We start from the raw sequence: 26,104 nt of genomic DNA, 5'->3' as shown, positions 1-26,104 counted from the left end.
CATTCAGGGTATGGCAAATGTTTCTCAGGCTAAAGCCCACATTTGGCCTTGGGAATATTCCATACACATACACATACCTAAAAAAATATATAATTATGTTAGAAGAAAGAAAAGGAGAGAGGGAAGGAGAGGAAAAAAAGGAAATGCAATTCTATTTCACTGAGCTTAATACATCAAATTAATTGCGTGCCATTACAAACATGGTAATGTCATTAGGAATATTTGTATTTACAAAAGCATTCCTTTTGTGTCAATCTTAGAATTTACAACTGGGCAACAATGTCTTTTGGATAGATTTTCGGACTTTGTGTGGCCATGGGGTTTCAGACTATCCACTTCTGGAGTAAAATAAAAGCTGAAGCCATCTTTAGAGAATTGTGCAAGAATTGCATAAAGTTATTGCCTTCCCTGTCTGTATTCTTTCTCTGTAGAGTCTGTAGCAATGTTGGATGTAAACCTGCTTCTCCAATTAATTTCTTAAACCCTCACTAACTCTGAAAATAAATAGTTATTACTGGTACTCAGCTGCCATCTAGTGGGTATGAAGAAAAATCTCAGTCCCTCTTGGATGGATGGATGGATGGATGGATGGATGGATGGATAGATAGATAGATAGATAGATAGATAGATAGATAGATAGATAGATAGATAGATAGATAGATAGATAGATACAGAATGTGTGTGTGTGTGTGTGTGTGTATATACATACATACATACATACATACATACATACATACATACATACATACATATGATTATGTAACCAAATATAGTTGGTTAATTATATATATATATATATCAAATAAGGCAAATAGCAGAAGGTAAGAAACTTAACTTTATGCAAAGTGGCTTGAAGCTTTACAGGAACAGAGTGCTATTTATGAGAAAAAAATGTACTTAATAAACTTAATAAATGTGCTTAATAAATATTTAAACCTAACTGATTAGTATTTAGTATTACTGAGCTCTGTAACAAGATAGGATCAGGGATCTTGTGGACCATATGTTAAAATGCCTTGTTAATAAAAGTAATAGAATTGTCATGCAAATCATTTTTTAAGTTTTATTAGGCACCTTTCCTGCAAAAATCTCTCATATAGCTCAAGACATCAAGAATTTCTTAATTTCTACATAAAGATATATTCATCCCAGAGACTAATTTGGATGAGATTTCTTTTTCCCTTGCACATGTAAAAATATCAAATCCTCTTCCACAAAAAGAAGCACATTTTTAACATTTTAAACATTCAATTAGCATTTTAAAATCATCTCTTTATGCCAGCAGTTATAAAAACATGAAACTTTCTAGTTGGAAAGTTGTTTGATTATATGCCACAATTTCTAACACTCTATTTTGCTGGCACCCAGCCACAGGAAATCTTATTTACTTGTTTTCATACTGGGCAGATTTTAGGGGTCCTAAATATAGATTTTTTCCCCTCCACATGAATTCATGGAGCTAACCTATTACCAGGGGAAAAGATATGCCTTTTTTGGATAGGAACACAAAGGCACCATCTTACTCTATTTTTCTAAGTCATTAAAATACATACATACATACATACATACATACATACATACATACATAATTAAAAATAAAATAAAAACAAAACAAAAAAACAAATAAACTCAAGGGGCAAATTCCACAGACTACTAGGAGTTTTTTCTGCCGTTAGTTTTCCATGTTTCTGTTATTTGCAATTCATTTTATTCATGTTGCATTGTTTTTTTCCCCTCACAGGCACGACTTTTAAGCAAAAATAATAAAACACTCTGAATTATGAGCCCAATCCCAGCCTCTGGCCAAATTGACAATTTTTCCAAAGTCAAGGTAAAGTTTCCGTTTTCATTCATCTACCCAGACAGTAAAATATGTAGCATTTTTTCCTCAAAAACAAAGAAACAATAAAACTCGGAAATCCTTTAGCATCAACAAAAACAAACAAACAAACCCCGCCAACTTCTCCTCCTCGATGACGTCATTCAGAGGCCCCCACCTGCATTCAATTATTAAAGCACACCCGCACCACCCCGCTTTTTTTTTTTCCAATTCTGTACCGCCCATTCGAGGGCGTTAGCCAATCCCCAGCCTGATTCTGCTGCCCGCCTCGACCACTCCCTTTTTGGGTAAGAGTGTTCAGAGCCCTATTCCTATTGGACCAAGCGAAAGCCACTCGACGGGTCCAAGCATTGCGTTTGCAATGATGGGCAGGGCGACTAGCCAATTACATAACTTCCTTAACTCCAGCAGTCCTTTTGCTGCAACACGTTTTGTCTTTTATCTTTCCTTCCTTCCTTCCTTCCTTCCTTCCATCCTGTCTGCAAAGACGGAAGGAGGTTCCTCGCCCCCTCCCCCACCCTTCGCCTACTGCAGCGTTGAGGAGGTCAGTATTTAGATTGCTTCTTTGCACCCGTTTATCTGAATTCCTTAAGCTTAGCTTTCCCTCGGATGTGAGCTGGGAACTCTGGGAATTGTAGTTCCAGTGCATCAGAAGGTTCATCTGATTGAGAGAGAACCATGTGCGTTTGTATGTGTTGCATGCAGTTTATTTACGTCTGTGTCCTCGTTGGAAGGTTTTGTGATGGACTACACGGTTGGCGGTGGAGGCTTTGCAGAACAGCACTTCCTTGATATCTGAGCCAGGATAGTTAACTCCCTTCAGACAGTTTTCTGCATTCACACATTCCAGTATATTATTTATTTATTTATTTATTTAGTCAAGCGATTATAAGGTAACAGGTATAAGTATAAACATAGTTATGAATACATGAAATGGATACATATAAGAAAAATAAAAAGAAACAATAGGACAGGGACGGTAGGCACGCTGGTGCGCTTATGCACGTTCGTTTTGTTGTGGGAATGCAATTTTTGCAGCTGAAGTGCCCAAAGCTGCTCTATCCTGGCTTATATTCTTCTTTTTCTTTCTTCTTTTTATTTAAATTTTTTTATTGAACATAAACATTAAGAATATTGAACGTGGTGGTCTTCTTTGATGTACATTTCAGTCAGTACATTTTACATTGGAAAAGATCAAAAGATATAAACATTTATATACATACATACATACATACATATACATATATTTAAGCTTTGTACCATTTTAGTTCTTATTCTTATCTCAGATATAAGTTCTCTCACCTCATTTCTATTTCATCTTGAATTCTTATTTCAGTTTTGTGAACTCCCTGTCCCTTCAATAATAAAATTTGTTCCATATTTTATAATATTCTGATTTATGTTGTTCTTTCAATTCTAGTGTCAACCTATCCTACAATTTGGCAGTTCAAATCCCACTAGGCTCAAGGTTGACTCAGTCTTCCATTCTTCCTAGGTGGGTAAAATGAGGACCCAGATTGTTGGGGGCAATAAGCTGACTCTAAACTGCTTAGAGAGGGCTGTGAAGCACTATAAAGTGGTATATAAGAGTAAGTGCTGTTTCTATCTGTATTCTTGATCCTTCTAACCAAGCCTTATTTCTGGGGCAATACCTGGAACATACTTTCTTGCCAACCATACATACCTACCTACATACATACATACATAATTAACATGAATGTGGTTGCCCTCTGCTTTCCTCAAAATATGCTTTCATCTTTCCAATCTAGACTATATAGCCCTAAGATAAAGTCACTGGGAGTCAGTAACATATCAATGTAATACATAATAGCAATAGCACTTAGACTTATTGCTTCCCAGTGCTTTCCAGCCCTCTCTAAGCGGGTTTACAGAGTCAGCCTCTTGCCCCCAACAGTCTGGGTCCTCATTTTACCCACTTCGGAAGGATGGAAGGCTGAGCCAACCTTGAGCCTGGTGAGATTTGAACTGCCAAATTGCAGGCAGCTGGCTGCAGAAGTAGCTTGCAGTATTGCACTCTAACCACTGCGTCACCGTGGCTCATAATCACAATTTCTTGCAGACGTTTCATGGCCCAACTAGGTAACATCATCAGTGTTAGAAGGAAGTCCGGTTTCCTTTATTTTTATATGCGTATTATTTATAATAATATTTATTTATATACATCTATTATTTTTAGATAAGGTTTGCCTGTCGGTGTTGCTAGCTGGGTTCTTGCTGGTTCCTTCTTTAGGCTGTTGTTTGCTGTTGGATTGTTTGTCTGAGTTGGTAGTTTGTCTGAGCGGAGTATTGTTTTACTTCCTAACACAGTTTTGTTTTATATTATCCAGGAACCTGCCCTCCGGCCTGCTCCATGCCTGTCTCGGAAGATGGCTTTATTAAAGCTGCTTCCACCAGATCCAGAAGATGAGGGAACTCAACGGTGCAGGCTTGGTCCTGCTGCATTCGCCTTGCTAGGTGCTGAGCTGGGCTCTCTGATTAAAATCACCTTGCCCGGGGTTTCTTGCCTATGCACAGCCTGGCCAAGGCACGATTCAGCTGATGGCTACCTGCAGTTCGACCTCAAATGCAGGACTTGGGGATTAAGAGAAAGCCAGTTATGGAGGCAGACCGTGAGCACGGACCAGCTGAGCGTGGTGGCCTGCCCCAAGCTGAGACGTGTGACGGTCCGAGTTGTCTTTAAAAACCAGGCCTCAAAACATGTTCTTCCCCAAACGGCACTTCCGGAAGTAGTGCGAGAGCTTTTGAGGAAGGCCTGCGTGGCGCGCCAACACGTCGTGACATTCCCTCCAATTCTGGGCAACCCCGTCGAGTGTGTCGAAATATTGTCCACGGGGCCGTCCAACCTGGAGGAAGCTGGCTTGATCACCCCGCAAACCGACATCCACATTAAAGAGACGATGACATTGGAGAGATACAGCCGCTTGATGGGGGACGGCTCGAAAATCCAGGTGGCCGGCTTGGATGAAGTCAGCCAGGCCTTAAAAGAAATGATTGAACTGCCCCTGCGTTTCCCGAACAGCTTCAAAACATTAGGCCTCTCGGTCCCAAAGGGGGTTCTTTTGGTGGGGCCGCCAGGAGTTGGCAAGACGCTACTGGTCAAGGCAGTGACTGGAGAAGTCGGGGCCTGTCTAGTGGCCCTGAGTGGCCCTGTGGTCTGTGGTTCGCGGCCTGGCGAAAGCGAGGAGAACTTGCGACGCGTCTTCGAGCAAGCAAGAGAGCTCTCTAGCGAAGGGCCCACCGTCCTCTTCATTGACGAGATCGATTCGTTGTGTCCCAAGCGGGGAGCTTCTGGTCATCTCCCTGAGCATCGCCTGGTGGCTCAGTTGCTAACTCTGATGGATGGATTTAGCCAAGGACATGGGCTGGTCATTGTAGGGGCCACCAACAGGCCAGATTCCCTGGACCCTGCCTTGAGGAGGCCAGGCAGATTTGATCAGGAGGTAACTCACAGCTGTGTCTTCCAAGTCTTTCCGCCAACTGGTTGGTGCTTCCTGGAGATGGTTAGAAAAAGCCATAGGCTATGGACGTGGTGGCTCAGTGGCTAAGACGCTGAGCTTGTCGATCAGAAAGGTCGGCAGTTCAGCGGTTCGAATCCCTAGCACTGCGTAACAGAGGGAGCTCCTGTTACTTGTCCCAGCTTCTGCCAACCTAGCAGTTCGAAAGCATGTAAAAAAAGTGCAAGTAGAAAAATAGGGACCATTTTGGTGGGAAGGTAACAGCGTTCCGTGCACCTTCGGCGTTTAGTCCTGCCAGCAACATGACTACGGAGATGTCTTTGGACAATGCTGGCTCTTCCACTTTGTAACGGAGATGAGCACCGCCCCCTAGAGCCAGAAACGACTAGCACGTATGTGCAAGGGGAACCTTTACCTTATGTGCAGCTAGTCCTCAACTTACAATTCGCTTAGCGACCATTCAAAGTTACAAAGACAGTGAATAAAATGACTTATGACTGTTTTTCATACTTAACACCTGTTGCAGCATCTCTGTGATCACCTGATGAAAATTCAGATACTTGGCAACAGACTCATGTTTATGACAGTTGCATTGCGACCCTGGGACACTGCAACCGTGTTACTAACTTAATGATTGCAGTGATTCGCTTAACAACGGTGGCAAGAAAGGTTGTAAAATGGAGCAAAGTTCACTTAACTGTCTCGCTTAGCAACAGAAATTTTGGGCTCAATTATGGTCGTAAGTTGAGGACTGCCTGTACTTAAAAGCATCAAAGGCATTAAAGCACTGCTGCCAATTGTCCCAAAGGTGGTTTTCCTTTCTTGCTTTTTTTTCCCCTTGAAAACGTTTCACTTCTCATCCAAGAACCGAAGAAGCTTCTTGGCTGAGAAGCGAAACATTTTCAAGGACAAAGACCAAAAATTTCCAGTTGCCTTTGAGACAATCATGGCCTGGATGATGGAGAATCCCCAGAGACGTGCTGCCAATTGTGTGAGTTGGAGAACATAACTCTGAAGGAAAGTAATAATAATAGTTTATTGTCATTGTATGTATCTACACGGTTTACACATACAACAAAATTCACATAATACCCAGAGACTAGACCCAACACATGCACACACATGACAATCCCCAAACATACCCCCACCTGCCAAAATTCCCCGTCCCCTAAAACACACAAGCAGCCACACAACAGACCAAGTAATATTGTCCAACAGCTCACTGATTGTTGTGGTTCGCCGGTAGCAAGTGCGGACGGCTGAGGTCTTGGAAAGCGAGGACTCGGATGAGGGGTCTGCGTGTGATGCAGGGATGGAGCCAGGACTATCAGACAGTGGAGTGCTGCCTTCGGAGCTTGTGGAGGCTAGCAGCAGTGATGAAGAGGACCCCGAGGAGCCTGTGCCCAGTGCGTGTACGTGCAGGGCTGCTCAAAGGAAAGAGCAGCTGCAGCAGCACAGGCGACTCGGGAGTAAGGCTGGAAGGTGATGGCCCCTCCCTTAAGGGATAAAAGCCAGCCTTCAAGGGTTGGATTCTTTGCAGGAAGCAAAGAAGTCCTTTCAACTCCAAATTCTTGTGGAAGTCCTGTCCTGGTTTGCTTTCAGAGACTTTTGGTTTTGGATATTTCCCTGCAATTAATCTTGTGTTCTTGGCAGCCTTTCACAACCTTGAAAGGGCTTGCTCTTATCTGAGACAATTACTTTTGATGACTCTTTGCTGTGAATGAACAGAATTCACAGAGATGCATTCGAAAGGTTTGCTTTTATATATTATTTGTGTTTATGTGATTTGAACGATGCTTGGGTCATAACACTGATGGTGGCCCTTAAGTCAGTGGTGGGTCTTCAGCAGGTTCTGACCAATTCTGGAGAACCGGTAGCAGAAATTTTGAGTAGTTCGGAGAACTGGCAAATACCGCCTGACTGAAGATTTTACAGTATCCTTCCCCTGCCATGCCCACCAACCCAGGCCCACAGAACCGGTAGTAAAAAAATTGGAATCCCACCATTGCCTTAAGTTCATTGTTAAGTGCAATGATAGTTCTGGGATAAAAACTGTTCAGAAAACGTGCGGTCCGAGTATTAATTGTTCTGTATCTTCTGCCCGAAGGCAACAGTTCACAAAGATTGTAAGCAGGATGGGAAGAGTCTCTGAGAAAATACTGCCATATGAAAGGAAGCGGAGTGATTTGATTCTATAATGTTTTGATATTGCCTTTGTCCTCGTGGTCCTTTTGAGATCTGACTCAGAATTTGCTCTACTTGCCCTGGGTTCAGAGAGCCTTTGTGAGTGTTAACGGTTAACAAACTGCCCGTGTTTTCCATCCTTGCTTTAGATCGTCATTGGGAGCCCGACCCTGAAGCAAAGGAAGTCTATTCTGCAGCTGATTACCGCTGGCATGCCTGTGTCAGGCGACATTAATTTGCTAGAACTGGCAGAAATAACACCGGGTTTTGTTGGGGCCGACCTCACCTCGCTCTGCAGAGAGGCTGCCATGCACGCCCTGTTTCGTAATTGCACGGTAAGAAGCTTTTTCGCCTTTCTCCGTGTGGTCTGTTTTCTTTTCTACCAGGGTGGTTCTGCTGTGAGTTAGCATGGCCCTCCCAGCTGGTGATCTCCAGATGTGTTGGATTTCAGTCTCTCTGTCTCGACTCTGGCACACAGCTGGTCTCTTCTACAGGATACTGGAAAGTCCATATCTTTTTTTATTACATCATTTTCATCGGGAATTTCTTTGTCTTTCCACTTTTGGGAAACGGTTAGTCTTGCTGCCGTAATCACATGTATTATTAAATAGATCTTCTCTTTATTGTATTTTTCTGTTATAATTCCAAGAAGGAAAAATTCTGGTTTATGTTCCACTTTTATGCCCTACCATCTCCTCAAGCCACCTCTCCTTGTGTGCTGTCCAGACAGTTTAGAGTTAATGGGATTTGGATAGTTAGGTAGCAATTGTGAGCTGTTCCCTTAAGGGAATGCATCATGGTAGATGTAGTTAAGGTATCCTGGGAAATGTAGTCCATGTCACGTGACCACATCTGTAATCCCGATTGGTCACTAATTTAACCCTCCATGGGTTGGGGGAGGTTTTCCTCATTCTTGCCTGAACTCACGAACTCATGGCAGCTGCTTTCCATCACTACGAGATGGGTTAGGAGATAACCATCTTTTACCTACAAGACAGATATGCAAAGGATTGGTCATTAAAGAAGAATTTCATCACAAATGTGAGTTATGAGGATACCTGATGAACCAAGAAATGTACTTTGTTATGGACGTCTTGTTGAGTTTATCTATCTGCATCTGTACAGCTTACAAATCCACCACTGTACAGAATACAGAACAGTAAAAATTACAGAACACCTTGTTTTCTACTTCTGTGTGCATTTGCCTTCAGGATTCAGTTTGCCCTGTTGAGATGTCAGATTTCCTTGAGGCGCTGAAAAAGATCCACCCGTCGTCATTCCGAAGCGGAATCGGGCTAACGGACTTCAAGCCCGTCTCATGGGATCAGATTGGTGGCCTCGAAGACGTGAAATTAAAATTAAAACAGGTAGACTTACAGAGCAGCGTCTGGCATGAAGGCCATTCTGGTTGGCCTCCAAAGAGGCAACTAGATTTCCATACTTATTTAATGCATTTGGATAAACCCAACCTGTCTTCAACTTAACCACCACAATTGGGAAAACAATTTCCGTGCTAAGCAAGGTTGTTATTGAGTGAGTCACACCTGATTTTACGACCTGGCTGCTAAGTGAATTGCTGCCATTAAGTAAATCAAGCGGTCCTTAAGTGAACCCATCTCCCCCCTGTTGACTTTTCTTGTTGGAAGGTCACAGATGGTGATCATGTGATCAGATGCTGCAACTCTTGTAAATACCTATTGGTTGCCAAATGCCCAAATTTTGTTCCTGTGATCTTAGGGATGTTACAACAATTGTTTAGTGCGATGACCGATTGTTAAGTCACTTTGTTTTAAAAATAAAGTTGTTGCTCTGCTCACAAAGCAGACCAAAATTCAGAATGGGAAGACATTCCACACTATCTTGCTCGGCCGCAGTAGGATGTGTGCAAGCCCAGTCCTAAAAAGCCACGGTTTATGATTGATGATGATCTGTGACTCCAGGCAGCTGTGGCTTGCTCAAAAAAAAAAAAAAAAAAACAGTTGGAAGGTGAATTGCCTTGTAGGATTTTGGAGCCTGAGAAATTCATGGAAGGTTCTGTTCTTTTCATGATTTGCAGAGCATCGAATGGCCAATCAAATTCCCAGAAGCCTTTGTCCGGATGGGGCTGGCCCGCCCAAAGGGCATCCTTCTCTATGGACCATCAGGTTGTGCCAAAACGATGCTCGTGAAGGCAGCGGCCTCCTCTTCTCATTGTTCCTTTCTGGCTGTGAACGGTGCTGATCTCTTCTCACCTTTGGTTGGAGAGTCAGAGAAGATTTTGTCTCAGGTGCGAGTTTTTTCTTCCAATGAGGACTGAAAGGACAGGTAGTCCTCGACTTATGACCACAATTGGGCCCAACATTTCTGCTGTGAAGTGAGATGTTTGTTAAGTGAGTTTTGCCCCTTTTTACGACCTTCCTTGCCACAGTTGCTAAGCAAATCACCGCAGTCGATAAGTTAGTAACATGGTTGTTAAGTGAATCTGGCTTCCCCATTGGCTTTGCTCGTTGGAAGGTCGCAAAAGGGGATTGCATGACCTTAGAACACAGCAATGGTCGTAAGTATGAGTCAGTTGTCAAGCATCTGAATTTTGACCGCATGATGCTACGAAGATCGTAAGTGTAAAAAAAGTTCATGTCACTTTTTCAAGTGCCGTCGTAACTTTGAACGGTCACTAAATGAACAGTTGTAAGTCGAGAACTACCTGCATACATTTTTGTTATTTATTTCATAGCTGATAGACTTCATCATCATCATCTTACAACCCCATAATCCCTTGCGGGGTGGAGTCTGGGCAACTGAATGGAGCTGATTGTTACTGGCCAGATGCCCTTCCTGTCACCAATGCAGAGTTTTGTTAGCAGATATATTATCCTTGTGTCCAGAGAGAGAAATATCTGCCTCTTACCTAGAATCAAACTCACAGCCTCCTGATTGTGAGGCAAGCGCTCCACCTCTAGGCCACCTCACCGCTCAGCTGATAGACTTAATAAGCGTAGCTACTTGATTTATTTCTCTTTGTTTGTTTGTTTTTCCTCCAAGGTATTTCGTCAAGCAAGAGCAAATACTCCAGCAATAGTTTTCCTGGATGAAATCGATGCGATCCTGGGATCCCGATCGGGAACTAAAACCGGGTGTGGCGTCCAGGAGAGAGTTCTTTCCGTCCTTCTCAATGAGTTGGACGGCATCGGAGTCAAGTTAACTGAGCGAAGAGGAAATAAAGCAGAGATGGAAAACGAGAGTCAAAAACCAGCTGAAAGTGATAAAGAGGTACATAGAGAGAGGCACAATAACAAGTGATTCAAAGTTAACTGGATTTTGTACTTCTGGAATTCCTCTCTTACAGGTAGTCCTCAATTTACAACACTTCATTTAGTGACTGAAGTTACAACAGGACTGAAAAAAGTGACTCAGGACCGTTTTTTGCCCTTGCGGCATCCCCATGATTAAAATTCAGGTGCTTGGCAACTGGCATGTACTTATGACGGTTGCAGTGTCCTGGGGTCATGTGATCCCCTTTTGCGATCATCTGATGAGCAAAGTCAATGGGGAAGCCAGATTTCACTTAACAACTGCAGTGTTTTACTTAACAATGGTGGCAAGAACGGTTGTAAAATGAGCCCAGTTATGGGCTCAGTTATGGTTGTAAGTCAAGGACTACCTGTATAAGATCACATAATTATACCCTGTTGAATGAAGGTAGGAAGAAACTGAGGAAGAAACTGGGGAAGGGCAAAATCTGGCTGGACAGAGCAGGGGAGAGGTAGAACAAGGCAGAGGGAATTCAGAGGAAGACCCAGGCTCTCCCCCTCTTCATCCTAGGCACGCAGGGAGGAACGGAGAAGGGAGCAACGTGGCTTACGGGGGAGGAAAGGGCCCCGATTCCCTTCATTAGTGCAGCTGGAAACACAGTGTATAAATGGGGAAGCTGCGCACAGCAAAGTTGTTTGGGAGCAAACGTGAATTTATCTGGTATCGTTGTGGCTTATCTGTGTTCCTGGCATCTTCCCAGCTGTGAGTTTTGCCGTGCTTTCAAGTATGAAATTCCTTCTCCTGCCCTGTCAAGTTAATTATTTCAGTTTGGTGTTTGGATTTTTAGTTACAGTTCGTATGTACGTTGTTTTGGACTGAATTTTCTACAGTTAAAGGCTGTTCCTGGGAGAGTTTTTTTCTCCAGCCGAAGGAAACCTGGACATTGGGGGCAAAGTTGGAGATAATAAAGGGACTATTATTATGTGACTGTGTTGCCTTTGTGCCACGCCCCTTTGGGTCATCATATAAAGCCTGTTGGTGGGCTATCTAAGGCCAAGGAAAGACAAGATGGTTTAGCTAAATGGCTTAAAGTTCCTCCTTTCTATCAACTTACCAGTTAGAACTTCAGGAAGTTTTTAATAGAGATGTCATAGTCGTTGCTGCAACAAATAGACCAGACCGGTTGGATGATGCTTTGTTACGTCCGGGACGCTTAGACAAGATCCTCTATGTTCCACCACCAGATGAGAAGGTATGGCCTAAAACTGTAGATGAATTTGAAATCAAAGTTCATTATGTCTAAATATTCTGGTTTTGGTGAGAAATGACATATTGGAGTAGTCTTGCTCATTTCAGACATCCAGTATTTGAGGGGCTGCCACAAAAGAAGAGGGGGTCAAATTATTCTCCAAAGCACCAGAAGGCAGGACAAGAAACAATGGTTGGAAACTAATCAAGGAGAGAAGCAACCTGGAATTAAGGAGAAACTTCCTAAGAGGACAATTAACCTGTGGAACTGCTTGCCTCCAGAAATCGTGGGCGCTCCATCACTGGAGGTTTTTAAGAAGAGACTAGATAGTCACTTGTCTGAAATGGTATAGGGTCTCCTGCTTGAGCAGGGGGGTGGACTAGAAGACCTCCAAGGTCCCTTCCAGCTCATTCTATTCTATACCACAAGGTCCCCTCCAGGTCTATTCTGAATATATGTAGCTTTCCTTTGAAAGATATTGGCATCATCCTAAGCTGTGGCTTATTTAACTGTACTTATTGAAGTCAATACTGGCTAGATTGACATAGGAAGAGGTGATAAACACTAGTTCATAGAATATAGTGACTAAAGCCACATAACACACTAAGCCACAACAAAACAAATGCATTGAGCATACTGAGATGTCTCTCATCCTTTCAACAGACCATCCTTAAGGAAAATATAGTTTTGTACAGTGTATTCTACGTCTAATCCATGCAACCATATGCTTGAGCAACACTGCGTGCATTGCTATTTTTTTAACTCATGGTGGGTGTTGCTTTTAAGAGGGTGTAGATCATCACAACTTGTAAAGTTAGTCAAATAACTCTGCCTCTTTCTCGTCGTTTTAAAATAGGGAAGGCTTTTGGTTCTGAAAATCTGCACGGAAAGAATTCCAATAGATTCTGATGTCTCCCTGGCAGATGTTGCAAGTCAAACTGATCGGTTCTCTGGAGCTGATCTTGAGAATCTCTGTAAGGAAGTAAGTCCTTTTTAATTTATAATGCTTCAGTGACAAGATTTAAAGAAAGTGGGTGTCAGGTGGTGCTCCATTCAAAATTCAAGAAAGAAATACTTAGACTCCATAGATTAGAGAAAAGATATCTTTTACTGAAAATGAAGTGGTAGCAACCGTAGAATTCTGAATCTGAGAAAATTAGGCGCGCAAATCACATATACAAGGTGATGGAAATGTTCCCACCCCCAATAGTTCAAATGATTCTTCCAATTAAAAGTTGTGGATATGATCATGTGGACATCTTCAGGTGGTGATGAGGCCTCTGTCCATTGACCTTGGCATATTTTGATAAAGGTTTGCAGCTGCGCAGAGAAAAGAAAGCTAAGCGAGAAATAGAAACCTAAACAGGAATTTATACTCCCCCCCCCTCCTCATTTTTACAACACTAGAATGTAACACCTCCAGCTCGCTTCCCAGACTTTACCCCCCGTTACTTATGGCAGCCAAAAGATGCAAAGCAATAGTAGAAGATCTTGAAGGCTGACAGTGGGGGACAGACCAGTGGTGCAATTCAATAGATGTAACAATCGGTCTGGTGAGCGTGCGCATTTTCAACTCAATTACTTCTGCTGCATCACCAGTGAGTAAAACAGCTGATGTGCGGCAAACTGCGAATCAGCTGTGCTAAAAACCCAGGAAATAAAGCACAGGAAAGAGCAGGGACAGGTGGGTGGGGCCAAATGGTCTCCGGAACTACCGGTTCACATGAACCGGTCTGAACCGGTAGAATACCATCCCTGGGAAAGACTAGTTAACGATCATTTGTGTGTGTGTATGTGTGTGCAGGTAGTCTGTCAACTCATAAAATATTTCTATGGTCATTTTAGAGTTGCCAGCAGAAATGGAGGGGGGAAAGGAGTTTGAAAGAGCAGTGCGGCAGCTTGGAAATCGAAAGTGCATTCCATACATAGTTTTTCAGAGATAGTAACTAGGTGACTGAAGTTTCTGCCAAGCAAAATTCTAACTGGAGAGCATGTTTGATGGCTCTTGGTTATGGATGTGTCCCACTGGATAATATGAATTATGATACACCTGGGGGTGGGAGGAAAACCAGGGTCAAGGGTGACAATGAATGATGTGTCTCAGAGTCAGCTACACCCAGGCAATCCCGGACATGTTAACTCCCAATAAATCCTTTGAAGTTTTGGAAGTTTGGCTGGAGACTCATGATTTAATTGGGGTAACTGCCAGACATGGAAGATAAAAGAATACTACAAAATTTGGGGTTTATTTTATCAATGGCTAGGTAAGAAAACAGGAAAATAAAATATAATATAATACCACAATTTATAGGAATGATATGACAATGTAATGATATGCTATAATTGATTACAATAAAATGAATAATATTATGAATTAGGTTTTGTCAAGTTGAGATTTCCTCGAAAAGGGTGATATGAATGTATAAACAAAGTCTAATAAGAAGTTATGTTTAATTGATTTATACAATATGAATTTTTATAATGCATTTTGAAGGAAAAGACTGTTGATACCGTGCACAAAAGCTATGTACCAACTGACACACTGTACAATAGAAATATGGTTTTATTTGATGTTTTATGTTTGTATTTGTCAATGGTTGTTGTTAAACAAAAAAAAAAAACCTTGGAAACAGCAGTTTGCTTAGTGACCATTCAAAGTTACAACACCATTGAAAAAGGAGACTTATGATCGTTTTACAACCGTTGTAGCATCCATGAGGTCATGTGACCAAAATTCAGACACTTGGCAACTGACTCATATTTATGATGGTTGCAGTGTCCTGGGGTCATGTGATCACTTTTTGCAACCTTCTGAGAAGCAAAGTCAACAGATTGATTTAACAACTGTGCCACTAACATCTGCAGTGATTCATTTAACGACAGGGACTAGAAAGGTCATAAAATGGGGTGAAAAATCACCTAAATGTCTTACTTAACAACAGAAATGTTTGGCTCAATTGTGTTCGTAAGTTGAGAACGATCTATATATTTATATACGTTGATGAGGACGATTATTATATTTCATTTATAATGAATGTTTTTCCTATTTTATTTTCTCTTAGGCTGCTTTGCTAGCATTGCAAGAAAATGAAGTGGAAGCCACAGCTGTGAAATATAAACATTTTGAAAAATCCCTGGAGACTGTAAAGCCATCACTAACTCACAAAGAGTTGCAATTTTATGAAAAATTGTTTAAAATTCAATAATATAATCTGCAAAAGTGACTACATACCAACATGTACAAATATTTTCAGCTTCAACAATACTTTGAAAGGTCTATATTAGGAAGAATAGCAACGTTGAAAATGAATACTTTACCAAAACTAATATATCTATTCCAAATGATTCCAATTAAATTAGGGAAATCTTTTTTTACAGAACTAAATAAAATGACAGCCAAGTTTGTCTGGTTGGGCAAGTGGCCACGTATTAAAATGAAACTATTACAAGATAATAGGAGCAGAGGCAGTCTTGGACTACCAGAATGGGAGCTTTATTACCAGGCAGAGGTGTTGAGTTGGATTAAGAATTGGGTTAAATTAAGAGACAAGAGAATCTAAACATTAGAAGGACATGACCTCTTGATAGGTTGGCATGCATTTTTGTGGGAAAACAAAAGTAATATACATACCTATTTCAATCAACACCTAATAAGAGATTCATTGATTACAATTTGGAAAAAAAAATCAAAGGTAAACACTATATGGAAATCCCACGATGGCTGTCAACCATGGAAGCCATAATACATCCAAATAGATTAGACCTATGGAAAATGGTAAGTTATGAAGAATTATTAGATAGTCAAGGGAAATTAAAATCAAACCAAGAACTGAAGGAAAATGGAATTATAATCGATTGGTGGCTATATTTGCAAATTCAAAATAAATATAAAAAAGACTCAAAAGAATTTGGATTTGACAAAGGGCAGAACCAATTAGATAAAATATTAATGGGACTGGAACAAAAACTTATAACTAAAATATATAAATATGTATTAGATTTCAAAATGGAAGAGGAAATAATCAAAAGTACAATGATTGCATGGGCACAGAATTTTGGATGCACTATAGAATTAGAGGAATGGGAGAAAAGATGGAACATAAATTACAAGTTAACGGTATCTGCAGCATACAAAGGAAACATATATAAACAATGTTTTATAGATGGTATTTAGCGCCAATGAGATTGTCAAAAATCGACTCCAACATGAGTCCCAAATGTTGGAAGTGCAAAAAAGTTGATGGTACATTTTATCACATGTGGTGGATGTGCCCGAGGCCAGGACATACTGGATTCAAATTAAAAATTGGTTAAAAGAGATCACTGGCGATCAGATTGAGCTCAAACCGAATCCTTCCTTTTAGGAATCATCAAAGAAAGATTACCAAAAGAAGTAAAATACTTAGTATTGCATATTACAACAGCTGCCAGAATAGCCTTTGCGCAGGTATGGAAATCACCAAATACCCCCAATGAAGAACTAATAATACACAAAGTAACAGAAAGTGCTGAGATGAATATGCTAACAATGAAATCGAAAGAAAAAGATGACTGAATTCTTTACAATTTGGAACAACTGGTGTAAATGGCTAACAAACAGAACCAAGAAGTGAGACAAAAATGTTAATTGAAACAATCCTTAAGACAGTAAAATAAAATTTTGTAAATTATATAAAGATATAAGAGTAGTAATTATAACTAAAGATACTGTTTAATAGTAGACAAATGCAATATAATGTATTATGTTTAAACCAAATTCCTGTATAGGTGCCAAGAACGTTGTTGATACCATGATGTTTTATGATGTAAAAAAAGAAAATTAATTAAAAATATATTTTTTAAAAAGGGGGGATGGAATAATGAACAGAGATTAGCCTAAATGGTTGAATGCATTTATTTTATATATTTTATCCAGCTTTCCAGAATTGTCCAATGTATGCACCACTGCAGCTCAAAATAAACCTTAATCTTGTTTAGTGTGATGGATAGGTCCCGTCATATTCAAGAAAATGACTTTATTTCAGTAGTTTTGTAACTTTATACGACTGAGTTCTGTTATTCAATAAAAGAAGTTACTCAATGAGAGGTCTTGTCGTATATTTTTGAAGGATTCTTGGCTAGTTCATCAATTTTGCTGTTCAGATGTAATTGATTAGCCAAGCAAAATGCCTTGTTTATAGGTAAAGATAAAGGTTCCCCTCGTGCATATGTGCTAGTCATTTCCGGCTCTAGGGGACGGTGCTCATCTCCGTTACAAAGCCAAAGAGCCAGCGCTGTCTGAAGACGTCTCTGTGGTCATATGGCCAGCATGACTGAATGCCGAAGGTGCACAGAACACTGTTATCTTCCCACCAAAGTGGTCCCTATTTTTCTACTTGCATTTTTTACATGCTTTCGAACTGCTAGGTTGGGCAGAAGCTGGGACAAGTAACGGGAGCTCACTCCGTTATGTGGTGCTAGGGATTCGAACCGCCAAACTGCCGACCTTTCTGATCGACAAGCTCAGTGTCTTAGCCACTGAGCCACTGCGTCCGCCTTGTTTATAGTCAACTGTTATTGTGAAATGTGGAAGGAAAGAGGATGAGCAGCAAGAACATGAGGAGATTCAGTTACCATGGCGATCCGTGCACCATTGAAAGGCCTGAAAGACCAAGTTAGGGACCAATCATCCTGGAGACTAAGAACCAGCAACAACTTGATGATACACAATTGTAATAGTATGAACACAAAAAATGGAGTTTGGGAAAAGAGAAGGTGGTTAATCTCAGAAAGGATTCACAGCCATAGATTTTCAGTTCTTCACCGCTGTCTTCTATTTACTATGATATGTTGGGCTAATTTAAAAATAAAACTGCCCCAACGAGTAGGTCCTATATTCTCGAGGCAGACTTTGGAGAAACTGGGATGGATGGATGGATGGATGGATGGATGGATGGAAGGAAGGAAGGAAGGAAGGAAGGAAGGAAGGAAGGAAGGAAGGAAGGAAGGAAGGAAGGAAGGAAGGAAGGACCAACTGCTTCTAACGGACTTTCTCCTTTGTGTTCATACTGCTGCCTTCTTCCTGTCATACTCTTAGGACTTGACTTGGGGGAAGAAGAGGTATCTCTCCACTAGAAGCTAGCAAGACGAGGGAGAGGTCACTCCTTGTCCTCCATCTCACGGGCCACATCAAGAAAGGCCTGAACAGTAACAGAAACAGGGTGAGAAGGGAGCTTGGTCAGCTGGGTGGGCAACAAAATGGAGCCGAGCAGGCCAAGGAAGCAGTGTGACCCACCAGTCAAGGCTGGGCAAGGAGGCTGGGCAAGGAAAAGCCCCTGGTGAAAGAAAGGAAAGGAGGAAAGAATATAATACAATAATTGTTATTATTGAATTATAATACAATAATTGTTATTATTGTATTGTATTCTTGGAAGGGAGTTGGAAGAGGCCTTGTAGGTCATATACTCCAACTCTTCTCAAGCAGGAGACCCTATACAACTTCTGACAAGTGGCTTTCAAAGGAAAGAAGGGAAGGGAAGGAAAGGAAAGGAAAGGAAAGGAAAGGAAAGGAAAGGAAAGGAAAGGAAAGGAAAGGAAAGGAAAGGAAAGGAAAGGAGGAAAGATGGAGGGAGACGGAATGAAGGAAGAAAAAGGAAAGGAGAAAGGAAAGGAAATGGAACAAAAGGAAAGGAAAGGAAAGGAACAAAAGGAAAGGAAAGGAAAGGAAAGGAAAGGAAAGGGGGGAGATCTAAGCTTAGCATGTCATATGAATGCAGCCATTAGGTTTCAGGTGATCTAGAGATGGGTGTTTTTATGAACAGGATGTGGAAATGCAATTGAAACAGGATGAACTGAAACGGGGGCAGGGTAGGAGGAGCATCTCTTCCACTTGTTCCGGGCCTTTCAGGCTTCCCTTTACAACCAGGCCACAGGTGAGAGAAGGGAACCTCCTCCCCACCTCCCCGCCTTGCGGTATCGATTTTCCTGATCCACAACTGAGGGTCTCCTCCTCCATCACCCTTCAAAGAGAGGAGGCCTCCTTTGGCCAGGTTGCAGCCCAGACCCACAGGCCCTGACTAGGATGCAGCTAAGCTTCATTGCGGCCTTGCAAAATGCTTTTGCATTTTGCCGTTTGCCAAGCACTGGAATTATGTTTCATGCAATAAACCGCAGTTCAGCAAACTGCGGTTTGAGCACCTTGGGCAAAGCTAATTACGACCCTCCTCTCAAGCAACCTTCCTAACAACCAGTTTTGGGAGCCTTTGTGGGTCATCTGAAAATGCAGGTTTTCTGTCAACGTTCTGTCGAATTTAACTCATTTTCACGGTCTGCTCCTTCTTTTTCTATTTATTTGTCTGTTTATTAAACTTTTATGCTGTCCATATCCCCTACCAGGTGACTCTAGGCAGCTCACAAGTTATAATACCATTCCGAAAATTGGCTGTACGTTTTCTTAACACAAGCGTGAGGTTGGGGGGCAGTGGAAGTTGTGTATTGAAGCAATTCCTTGCAACTACCTTCTTTGTGGATTTTTTATTTCATTTATTTATTTATTTTGTCAAGCTTGCATTAGATAACACGTATAAATATAAGCATGATTATGAATACATGAAATGGATGCGAATAAAAAGGAACATTAGGACAGGGACGGTAGGCACATTGGTGTGCTTATGCACGTCCCTTATGGATCTGAAAGGCCTTTCTTCTCTTCTATTACTATTATTATTGGTACTATCTTTGCTTTCTTCTGCCACAGTCATTCTACTTCTGTTTTCAGCGCTTTGTATTTTGGGATTTACTCCTACTATTATTATTAGCCTGTTGCCTTAATCACTACAGGAAAGGGGTGTTCCATTATCACGCTCTCACTTTTTATCTATTAACCCAAGATACTTACCATTGCTTCACACATCCAGCAGGGAGCGCCCTGATCCCGTGCAATGTTCCCATAGTATCCATAGGTGGCTGAATTGCCCATCCGAGCTGCTGCTACTACTACGTGACTTGGGACACATCCAGCACCCTTGGGCGTTAACGGTATATAAAGGAAGAAGTGCGTATCTGTATATCGCTGAAATTTTCTGCAGATCTACTTAACCAGGTGGTTGTGATGAGGGAGGAAGGGAGCTCTTTAATGTATTCCAGACAAGGATGATAAATTGGAAGGGAGAGGGGAGCAACTGGCCAGGGTGGTACCCAAAGGATGCTTCCCAAAGATAACTTTGGAACTTTTTTTTCCTTTTTCCTTCTCTCAGAGTTGCACCTACTTACACCATGCCAGTCTTCCGGTATCTGAACAAGCATAGAGAGGTAAGTTTTGGGCTTTTGTATTAGACAAATCAGAGTTAGGGTATCAAATTGTCCTTCCTGTGCCCAGCAAGGGAAGGAGCATCCTTGGATGGGGAGTTGCTGTCCCTGTAAAACCCCTCCAGGGACAAGGAAATATTGGGAAAAGACGTTTGGGAAGGAATATTCTTCACAAATCCTGTTTTCTCCTGAGGTTTTTTTTTCTCCTGAATTTTGCTTTGTGTCTTCCAGCTGATTCCTCTGGCTATAATTATGACTACCACGCTGAGTGGGATGGTATACACCGGCATCAGAGCCCTGAAAAGATCAGATATCACGTAAGCAGCATCTATTTCCTTATTGACACCCAAAAGAATGTTCTTTTTACTTCAGATCAGGTTCTTTCCATTGTTGTTGTTTTTAATTTAAGACAAATAGGGTGTGAGGGACAACAGGCAAAGGGATAGCATTTTCCCACCCTCCCCAAGACTGAAGATGCTAACACAAGAACAAGGAATAAAATCAGGGCTGGGGAAAAGAAATGTTTCGCCCTTTTTTTTGCTTTTTGCTTTATTTCTCAAGGAGGAAGTGGCATTTTGACAAGAGTCATTCTCAGGGAAAGCTCAAAAAGCCTCTAAGGCAGGAAACGAAAGAATTCCTTCTAATTTAAAAATGTTTCCTATTTCAGTTGGGCTGTGTTTGTGTCTGTGTGTGTTTATTTTTTATTTTTTAATGGAACATTAAGAATAAAGCTCAGCGAGAACTGAGTTTAGGTTTTAAAGCTCACAAGGTTTAAAAATGCTTTACCTTTAGTTGGATGCTGAACTTTTTCATCGTGCAACTAAGGAAGAATCATTACTATAAAAGAAAATTGTTTACCTGTATCTTAGCAGTATATAAGCAGATTTTCCGCATTACTCCCTAAAGGAATTGTTTTCTGAATTCGCATTTAAATCAGAGTTTTAAATTATTCAGCCAAAGTAAAGTCAGTGGAAGTCTGTGATGCTAGCTTCAAATAAATCGAGTGGTGCTATTGAGTCTTTTTTTAAATAGCTAAAATACAGTTTTATTAAACTGCCATTTAGCCAAAGGTTATTTTTATCTCATCCATAATAAATGCTGCCTTTTGCTTTTAGTATTGATAGGTGGAACAATCCTGAACCTTGGGAAAAAGTGGATCCCTCCCAACCTCAAAAGGTAATGAACTTGATAGGGTAACAAGTCTTGGACTGTATTATGAAGAATCTAGAGTCAAGGAGTAAGAACGTTACAGATATGTAATAGACGACTAAATTAATTTTTAGTGCTATTTAATATTTAGTGCTAATAATATTGGCTAATTGTAGGTTATTGTTAAGTTGTAATCAGCATTGATCATCATCATCAGATAGAATTTAGCACAGAATTGTATTAAATTTCAAAGAGAGAAAGTTGCAGCCAAAATTACAACCAAAATTGTTGTTGTTGGAGTGGAAGGACAATGGGGAATTTAAAAAGTGGCACTAAAAACCCAACGATAACTTTAAAAAAAAAGAAAAAGGGAGTTTCAAGCCTCTTCAATACGGCTAGAATTAAAATATGTAATACAGTCTTGCTTTCGTTGTAACTCTACAAAACTAAAATAAAAAAGATATATACTGTACCTCAAACAATCATTGATATATATATATATATACTATTATGATATATACTATCATAATCATAATCTAAATAAAAAATAACCCATAGATGAATTCTATTTCCATAAATCCACATCACAACCAATATATAAAAACATACAAAGACCTAAAATGAAGTGTATATTTATTAAACTCCAACAATATGCCATATTTCTATAGCAAAAAACATCCCCAATCATCAAATCCCAAAGTCAAAGCTTCATTTTCATCTTTATCAGACAAAAAGTCCAAAATCAATGTCCACATCAAAAGAAAAACGGTCAAAGTATTCTCTCGAATCAAAGCAGTCCATTTTGCCATTGTGGCAACAAATAAAAATCTTATTTTACATAGCCTCTTCTATAATGTGAAACACTAACATGAGTGATATTTGGAGGGAGGGGAAGATAATTTTTTTTTGGGGGGGGGGGATGAATCCCTAATACCAGTAAGCTTGTTAATCTTTTGTCTTTTTTAATCTTTTGTCTTATACGGCAGCTGTTTTCAATCCATCAGAAATGGGAGCCCATCCGAGAATTGGAGGAGGTTCGAAAAGTTTACAAGGAGTGAGGTCCTAGCCCTTCCGAATGGCACTCTCTGAATCTAGTGGAATCATTTCTGCACAAACTAGAGGATGGAAACCAGTGTGCGGAAATGCTTCTGCTACATTTTTAGAGTCTCTCTCCATTATGTGTTGGACTCTGGAGGAGATTCCTGTTGGTTTTACAATCCTCTCAGCCTAGAACCCTATTGCGGAAAACACAGAAAAACGTGTCACAAAGGGTGGCTTGTTGTATTTGTTTTGAACCCTGCCCTTTTTCTTCTAGAAAGGCTGAGCAGCATTTTTCTCCACGTGTGAGCTTTAAAAAAGAGTTGGGTTGTTGGGGGAAAAATATGTTGTTTATGTTTTCAATAAACTTGGAATTGATCGATTAGTTTATCGGGTCTCAGACTGATCGTGATTCTTACTTATTTATTTATTTATTTTGAAACAAATTTTATTGGTTTTAAAGACAAACAAACCATCATTAACCATTAAGTACATAAAACCTCTTTCCATTATAAATTTTTACAAGTCGGATAAAACATTATTTTATAGAACATAATTCTATTTTACCCCATTTCCATATGAACATATAAATATCTTTTAGCAAATTTCTCATTATTTCTCTTTGCTCTTATTCAATTTCATTATTATTATTATTTTTTCCCTATATTTATCCATTTCATCATCTTCATTTCTCTCTGACTTGTTTACCGTTATTCTCATCCAACATTCCTCCAAGGTTTTATCAATTCTCAAACAAACATAAACACACAAAACACAAAAACATAAAACTTCTTTTTAGAAAGTAGCTTGGCCCCAGATTACCTCTCTTTATATGGACTTCAATTAAATTCATGTTCATCTTATATGCCATTACCTATCTTATTTACCATTCTATATCTTCTATATAGCTTCTCCCCGCTTTTCACTCTTCTTAATTCTATTTTATTTATTTCATTTTAATTTAAATCATTATACTTGTATCTTTTGCCCATTCTTCCCAAATTATCCATTTATCTCATTCCCTATAGTAAAAAAAAGGATTTCTCCTGGAATCACTAATCAAAGTATGATGCCTTTCTATCATCCCCCTAAATTAACATTTAAAATAACACCTAGTTCCCAATCTGATTCTGCTTAGTACATTCCAATTATCTATTTCAAAAACAAATGCTACAGTAATAAATTTATAATAACATCAACACAATAGTCAATTAAACTCTGTAATTAAACTCAATGTTTAAAGCATTCCCTTTAATATTTTGTTAAATTTTGAAGTCTATCATTACTAAACATTTCAATATTTTAATCTTTTATTAATTCTTATAACATTCTAATTTTCTATTTCTAATAAAAATACTACAGTACCATCTTATGTACCTTGCAGAATCTTCTTTTTAAAAAGATTATACATTACCCGTTATCCCTAAAAAAAATTCCCTTTTTCCCATCTTGTTTCATGCCTTTGTGGCTTTTTTCCCCCTTTTCCCTTCCTTTCTTTTCCCACCTGGCCTTTTTACCTCCCCCTCTTCTAACCTCCGCCTTTTTAGCTTCCCCTCTCTGTTGTATTCCTTTTTTTTTTTGTTTTCTAACATTGTGTTGATTTTGCATCTTATTTTTCTCTTTCTTGAGTGGTTTTTTAAGTCTTAAGTCCTTCATTTTCCTTCCTCTCTTTCTCCTTTCTTTCTTAATTAAACTTTTGGATTCATTAAAGATGGCATCTTCTTCTTGTTGTTGTTCTTCTACTTCCTCCATCTGTTGTTGTGTTTGCTGACAAATAGCAAGTGCCATTTCTAAAAAATGAAAGGCTTCTTCCACAGCGTCCTTGCCTTCTTTCTTTATTTTTCAATATTCCTTTCTAAGTTCATCAACAGGTAAAGCCATTATAAACCTTTTCTTCCCCCCCCCTCTTCTTCTTCTTAAAACAACCAAGATGTTTCAAAAATTGAAGCAATTCCCCAAAGTCCCAGAGTCATCAATCAGTCCAAACAAAGCACAAAGTTCTCACTTTCTCTTCCAGGGGTAATATCAGTAAAAAGAAAAAAAAAAAAGTCCAGTCTGTATTTTAAAGCCTTGTTGCAATTAATTTAGTCTCAAAATTTTCAAGGCATCTCCTCCAACAAGATCTTTATATATATACATATATATATATTTGTCCTCTCCCTTCCCACTTATAATAAAGAGCCAAATTTTTACCTTCTATAAAAAGACAGGTTTCTCAATGTCCATTTGTTAATTCCGTAGGGAAGGAGAGTAAGCTTTCCCTTTCAGCACCTCAAACGCCGCTTGAAAATCTCCTCTGGGAACAAAGTATCATTCAAAAAGTCGTGGTTTTAAGGATGTTAGGCATATCTTAAAGTCCTGGTTCAGCCAAAAAAAACTTTCTCTTCAAAACTTTCTCCCTCTTCCTCCTGCACAGTCTTACCCAGCTGCCGGCTTCTTCGTGGCGGCCATTACAGACCGCCGCTCCACCGCCTTGAGAAAAGGGGGTTTTGCAGGCTGGGGAGGGGGTCTGCGATGCCCCCAAACCCCTCTCCGGATCCCCCTATCTTCGGCTGCCTCTACGGGGCAGCCTTAGCCTCCAGACCCGTCGGGATCGGAGGCACCAAGACGGCTAGCGCAACAGGGATCGCGCAGGATCGCGAATCCCTGCCGCCGCCGAAGCCTGGCAAACCGGAAATCCGTGATTCTCACTTATTAAGGAAGGATCTAGGTTGCCCAACTACTTCTCTTTGTATCTTTCTGTTCACCCAACATCCTAAGATGGTTTGCTCATTTATCAATAAACCACAGTATGTTGAGCCACCTCTGACATTCTTGGTTTTCCTCTTTGCCTTACTCTTTCTGTATGTATTTGTCTTGCAATTCTATCTTCATTCATTTTTTTTGCATCACTAAATCACATCAAGGTGCTTCTTTTGTACGATTACTCACTTTTGTGTTTAATCCACATTCTTGCTAATTTCTATACTTGCTTCCCTTTTGGTTACAACTCTCATCTGACATAGTTGACCCTCTCCCCGCACTTACAGTAGACATTCCTGATTTTACATGGATAAGATTTCTAAGAAAAGTTAGGTGGGGAAAATAAAGTCTCCCTTATCAAGAAATATTTTCTTTACATTATACATTCTACTTCTGAAAATCCAAAGGGCACGGGCATATAAAATCTTTATAAAACAAATGTTATTTGAAAAAAAAAAAAGAATGATGTTGAGAAAGAAAGAGAGGAAGATAGAGAAGATGCAACATTTATTTTCACTTAATTATTCTTGAGTACAAGAATGACTTGACAAGAATGCAGATAACTGCCTGGGATTTTTTTTGTGACAGCCTTCCAGATTTCTAAACAGTTTCCTTTGCATGACATTGGCTTACAAACAAGTTTTGGTAGGATGATTTTTGAAAGGACAAGCCCACACTCGCAGCTTAGTTGACATTCGTCTACAGCTGAAAGGAGGAAACAGAACTAAGTGAATGTATTTGGAGCATCAACATCAGAAAACCCAAACTTAAAAGGCTACATATTCCTAATTAAATTCAAAGACGGGACGTTTGCTGAGACTGAAATGCTACTTCAAACAACAACGATGTAGTGAACAAAAATTTGGAAGCCGGAGTTATGAGATGCAACCCTTCTTGACCACATCACAA

General features: G+C 40.1%; 2 protein-coding genes across 4 annotated transcripts; both read left to right on the top strand.

Moving 5' to 3' along the window:
- The first annotated feature begins 2,216 nt into the window (after positions 1-2,216).
- AFG2B (AAA ATPase AFG2B) lies at positions 2,217-17,063 on the top strand. The gene is made up of 9 exons (XM_087972663.1): positions 2,217-2,384; positions 4,189-5,301; positions 7,650-7,835; positions 8,712-8,867; positions 9,557-9,766; positions 10,522-10,749; positions 11,849-11,983; positions 12,837-12,962; positions 15,043-17,063. Exons 2-9 carry the CDS (start codon positions 4,228-4,230, stop codon positions 15,184-15,186), a joined length of 2,259 nt encoding a protein of 752 aa, XP_087828789.1. The 5' UTR covers positions 2,217-2,384; positions 4,189-4,227; the 3' UTR covers positions 15,187-17,063.
- A 2,901-nt stretch (positions 17,064-19,964) lies between these two features.
- Positions 19,965-22,843, top strand: COXFA4L3 (cytochrome c oxidase associated subunit FA4L3). 3 transcript variants are annotated; one of them, XM_026677089.2, is made up of 5 exons: positions 19,965-20,060; positions 20,215-20,269; positions 20,498-20,583; positions 21,382-21,442; positions 22,402-22,843. In XM_026677089.2, the coding sequence occupies exons 2-5, from the start codon at positions 20,234-20,236 to the stop codon at positions 22,471-22,473; spliced, it is 255 nt and encodes an 84-aa protein (XP_026532874.1). In that variant the 5' UTR covers positions 19,965-20,060; positions 20,215-20,233; the 3' UTR covers positions 22,474-22,843. The 3 variants fall into 3 exon arrangements, with proteins under 3 accessions (XP_026532874.1, XP_087828778.1, XP_087828777.1); XM_087972652.1 differs by having other exon boundaries at positions 19,987-20,063; XM_087972651.1 differs by lacking the exon at positions 19,965-20,060 and having other exon boundaries at positions 20,070-20,269.
- The last annotated feature ends 3,261 nt before the right edge of the window (positions 22,844-26,104 follow it).

The sequence above is a fragment of the Notechis scutatus genome, chromosome 11 (genome assembly GCF_049901735.1).
Source record: "Notechis scutatus isolate UNSWTSFEM ecotype Mainland chromosome 11, rNotScu1.2, whole genome shotgun sequence".
NCBI lineage: Eukaryota > Metazoa > Chordata > Lepidosauria > Squamata > Elapidae > Notechis > Notechis scutatus.
This window is presented reverse-complemented; position numbering and strand designations above follow the sequence as displayed.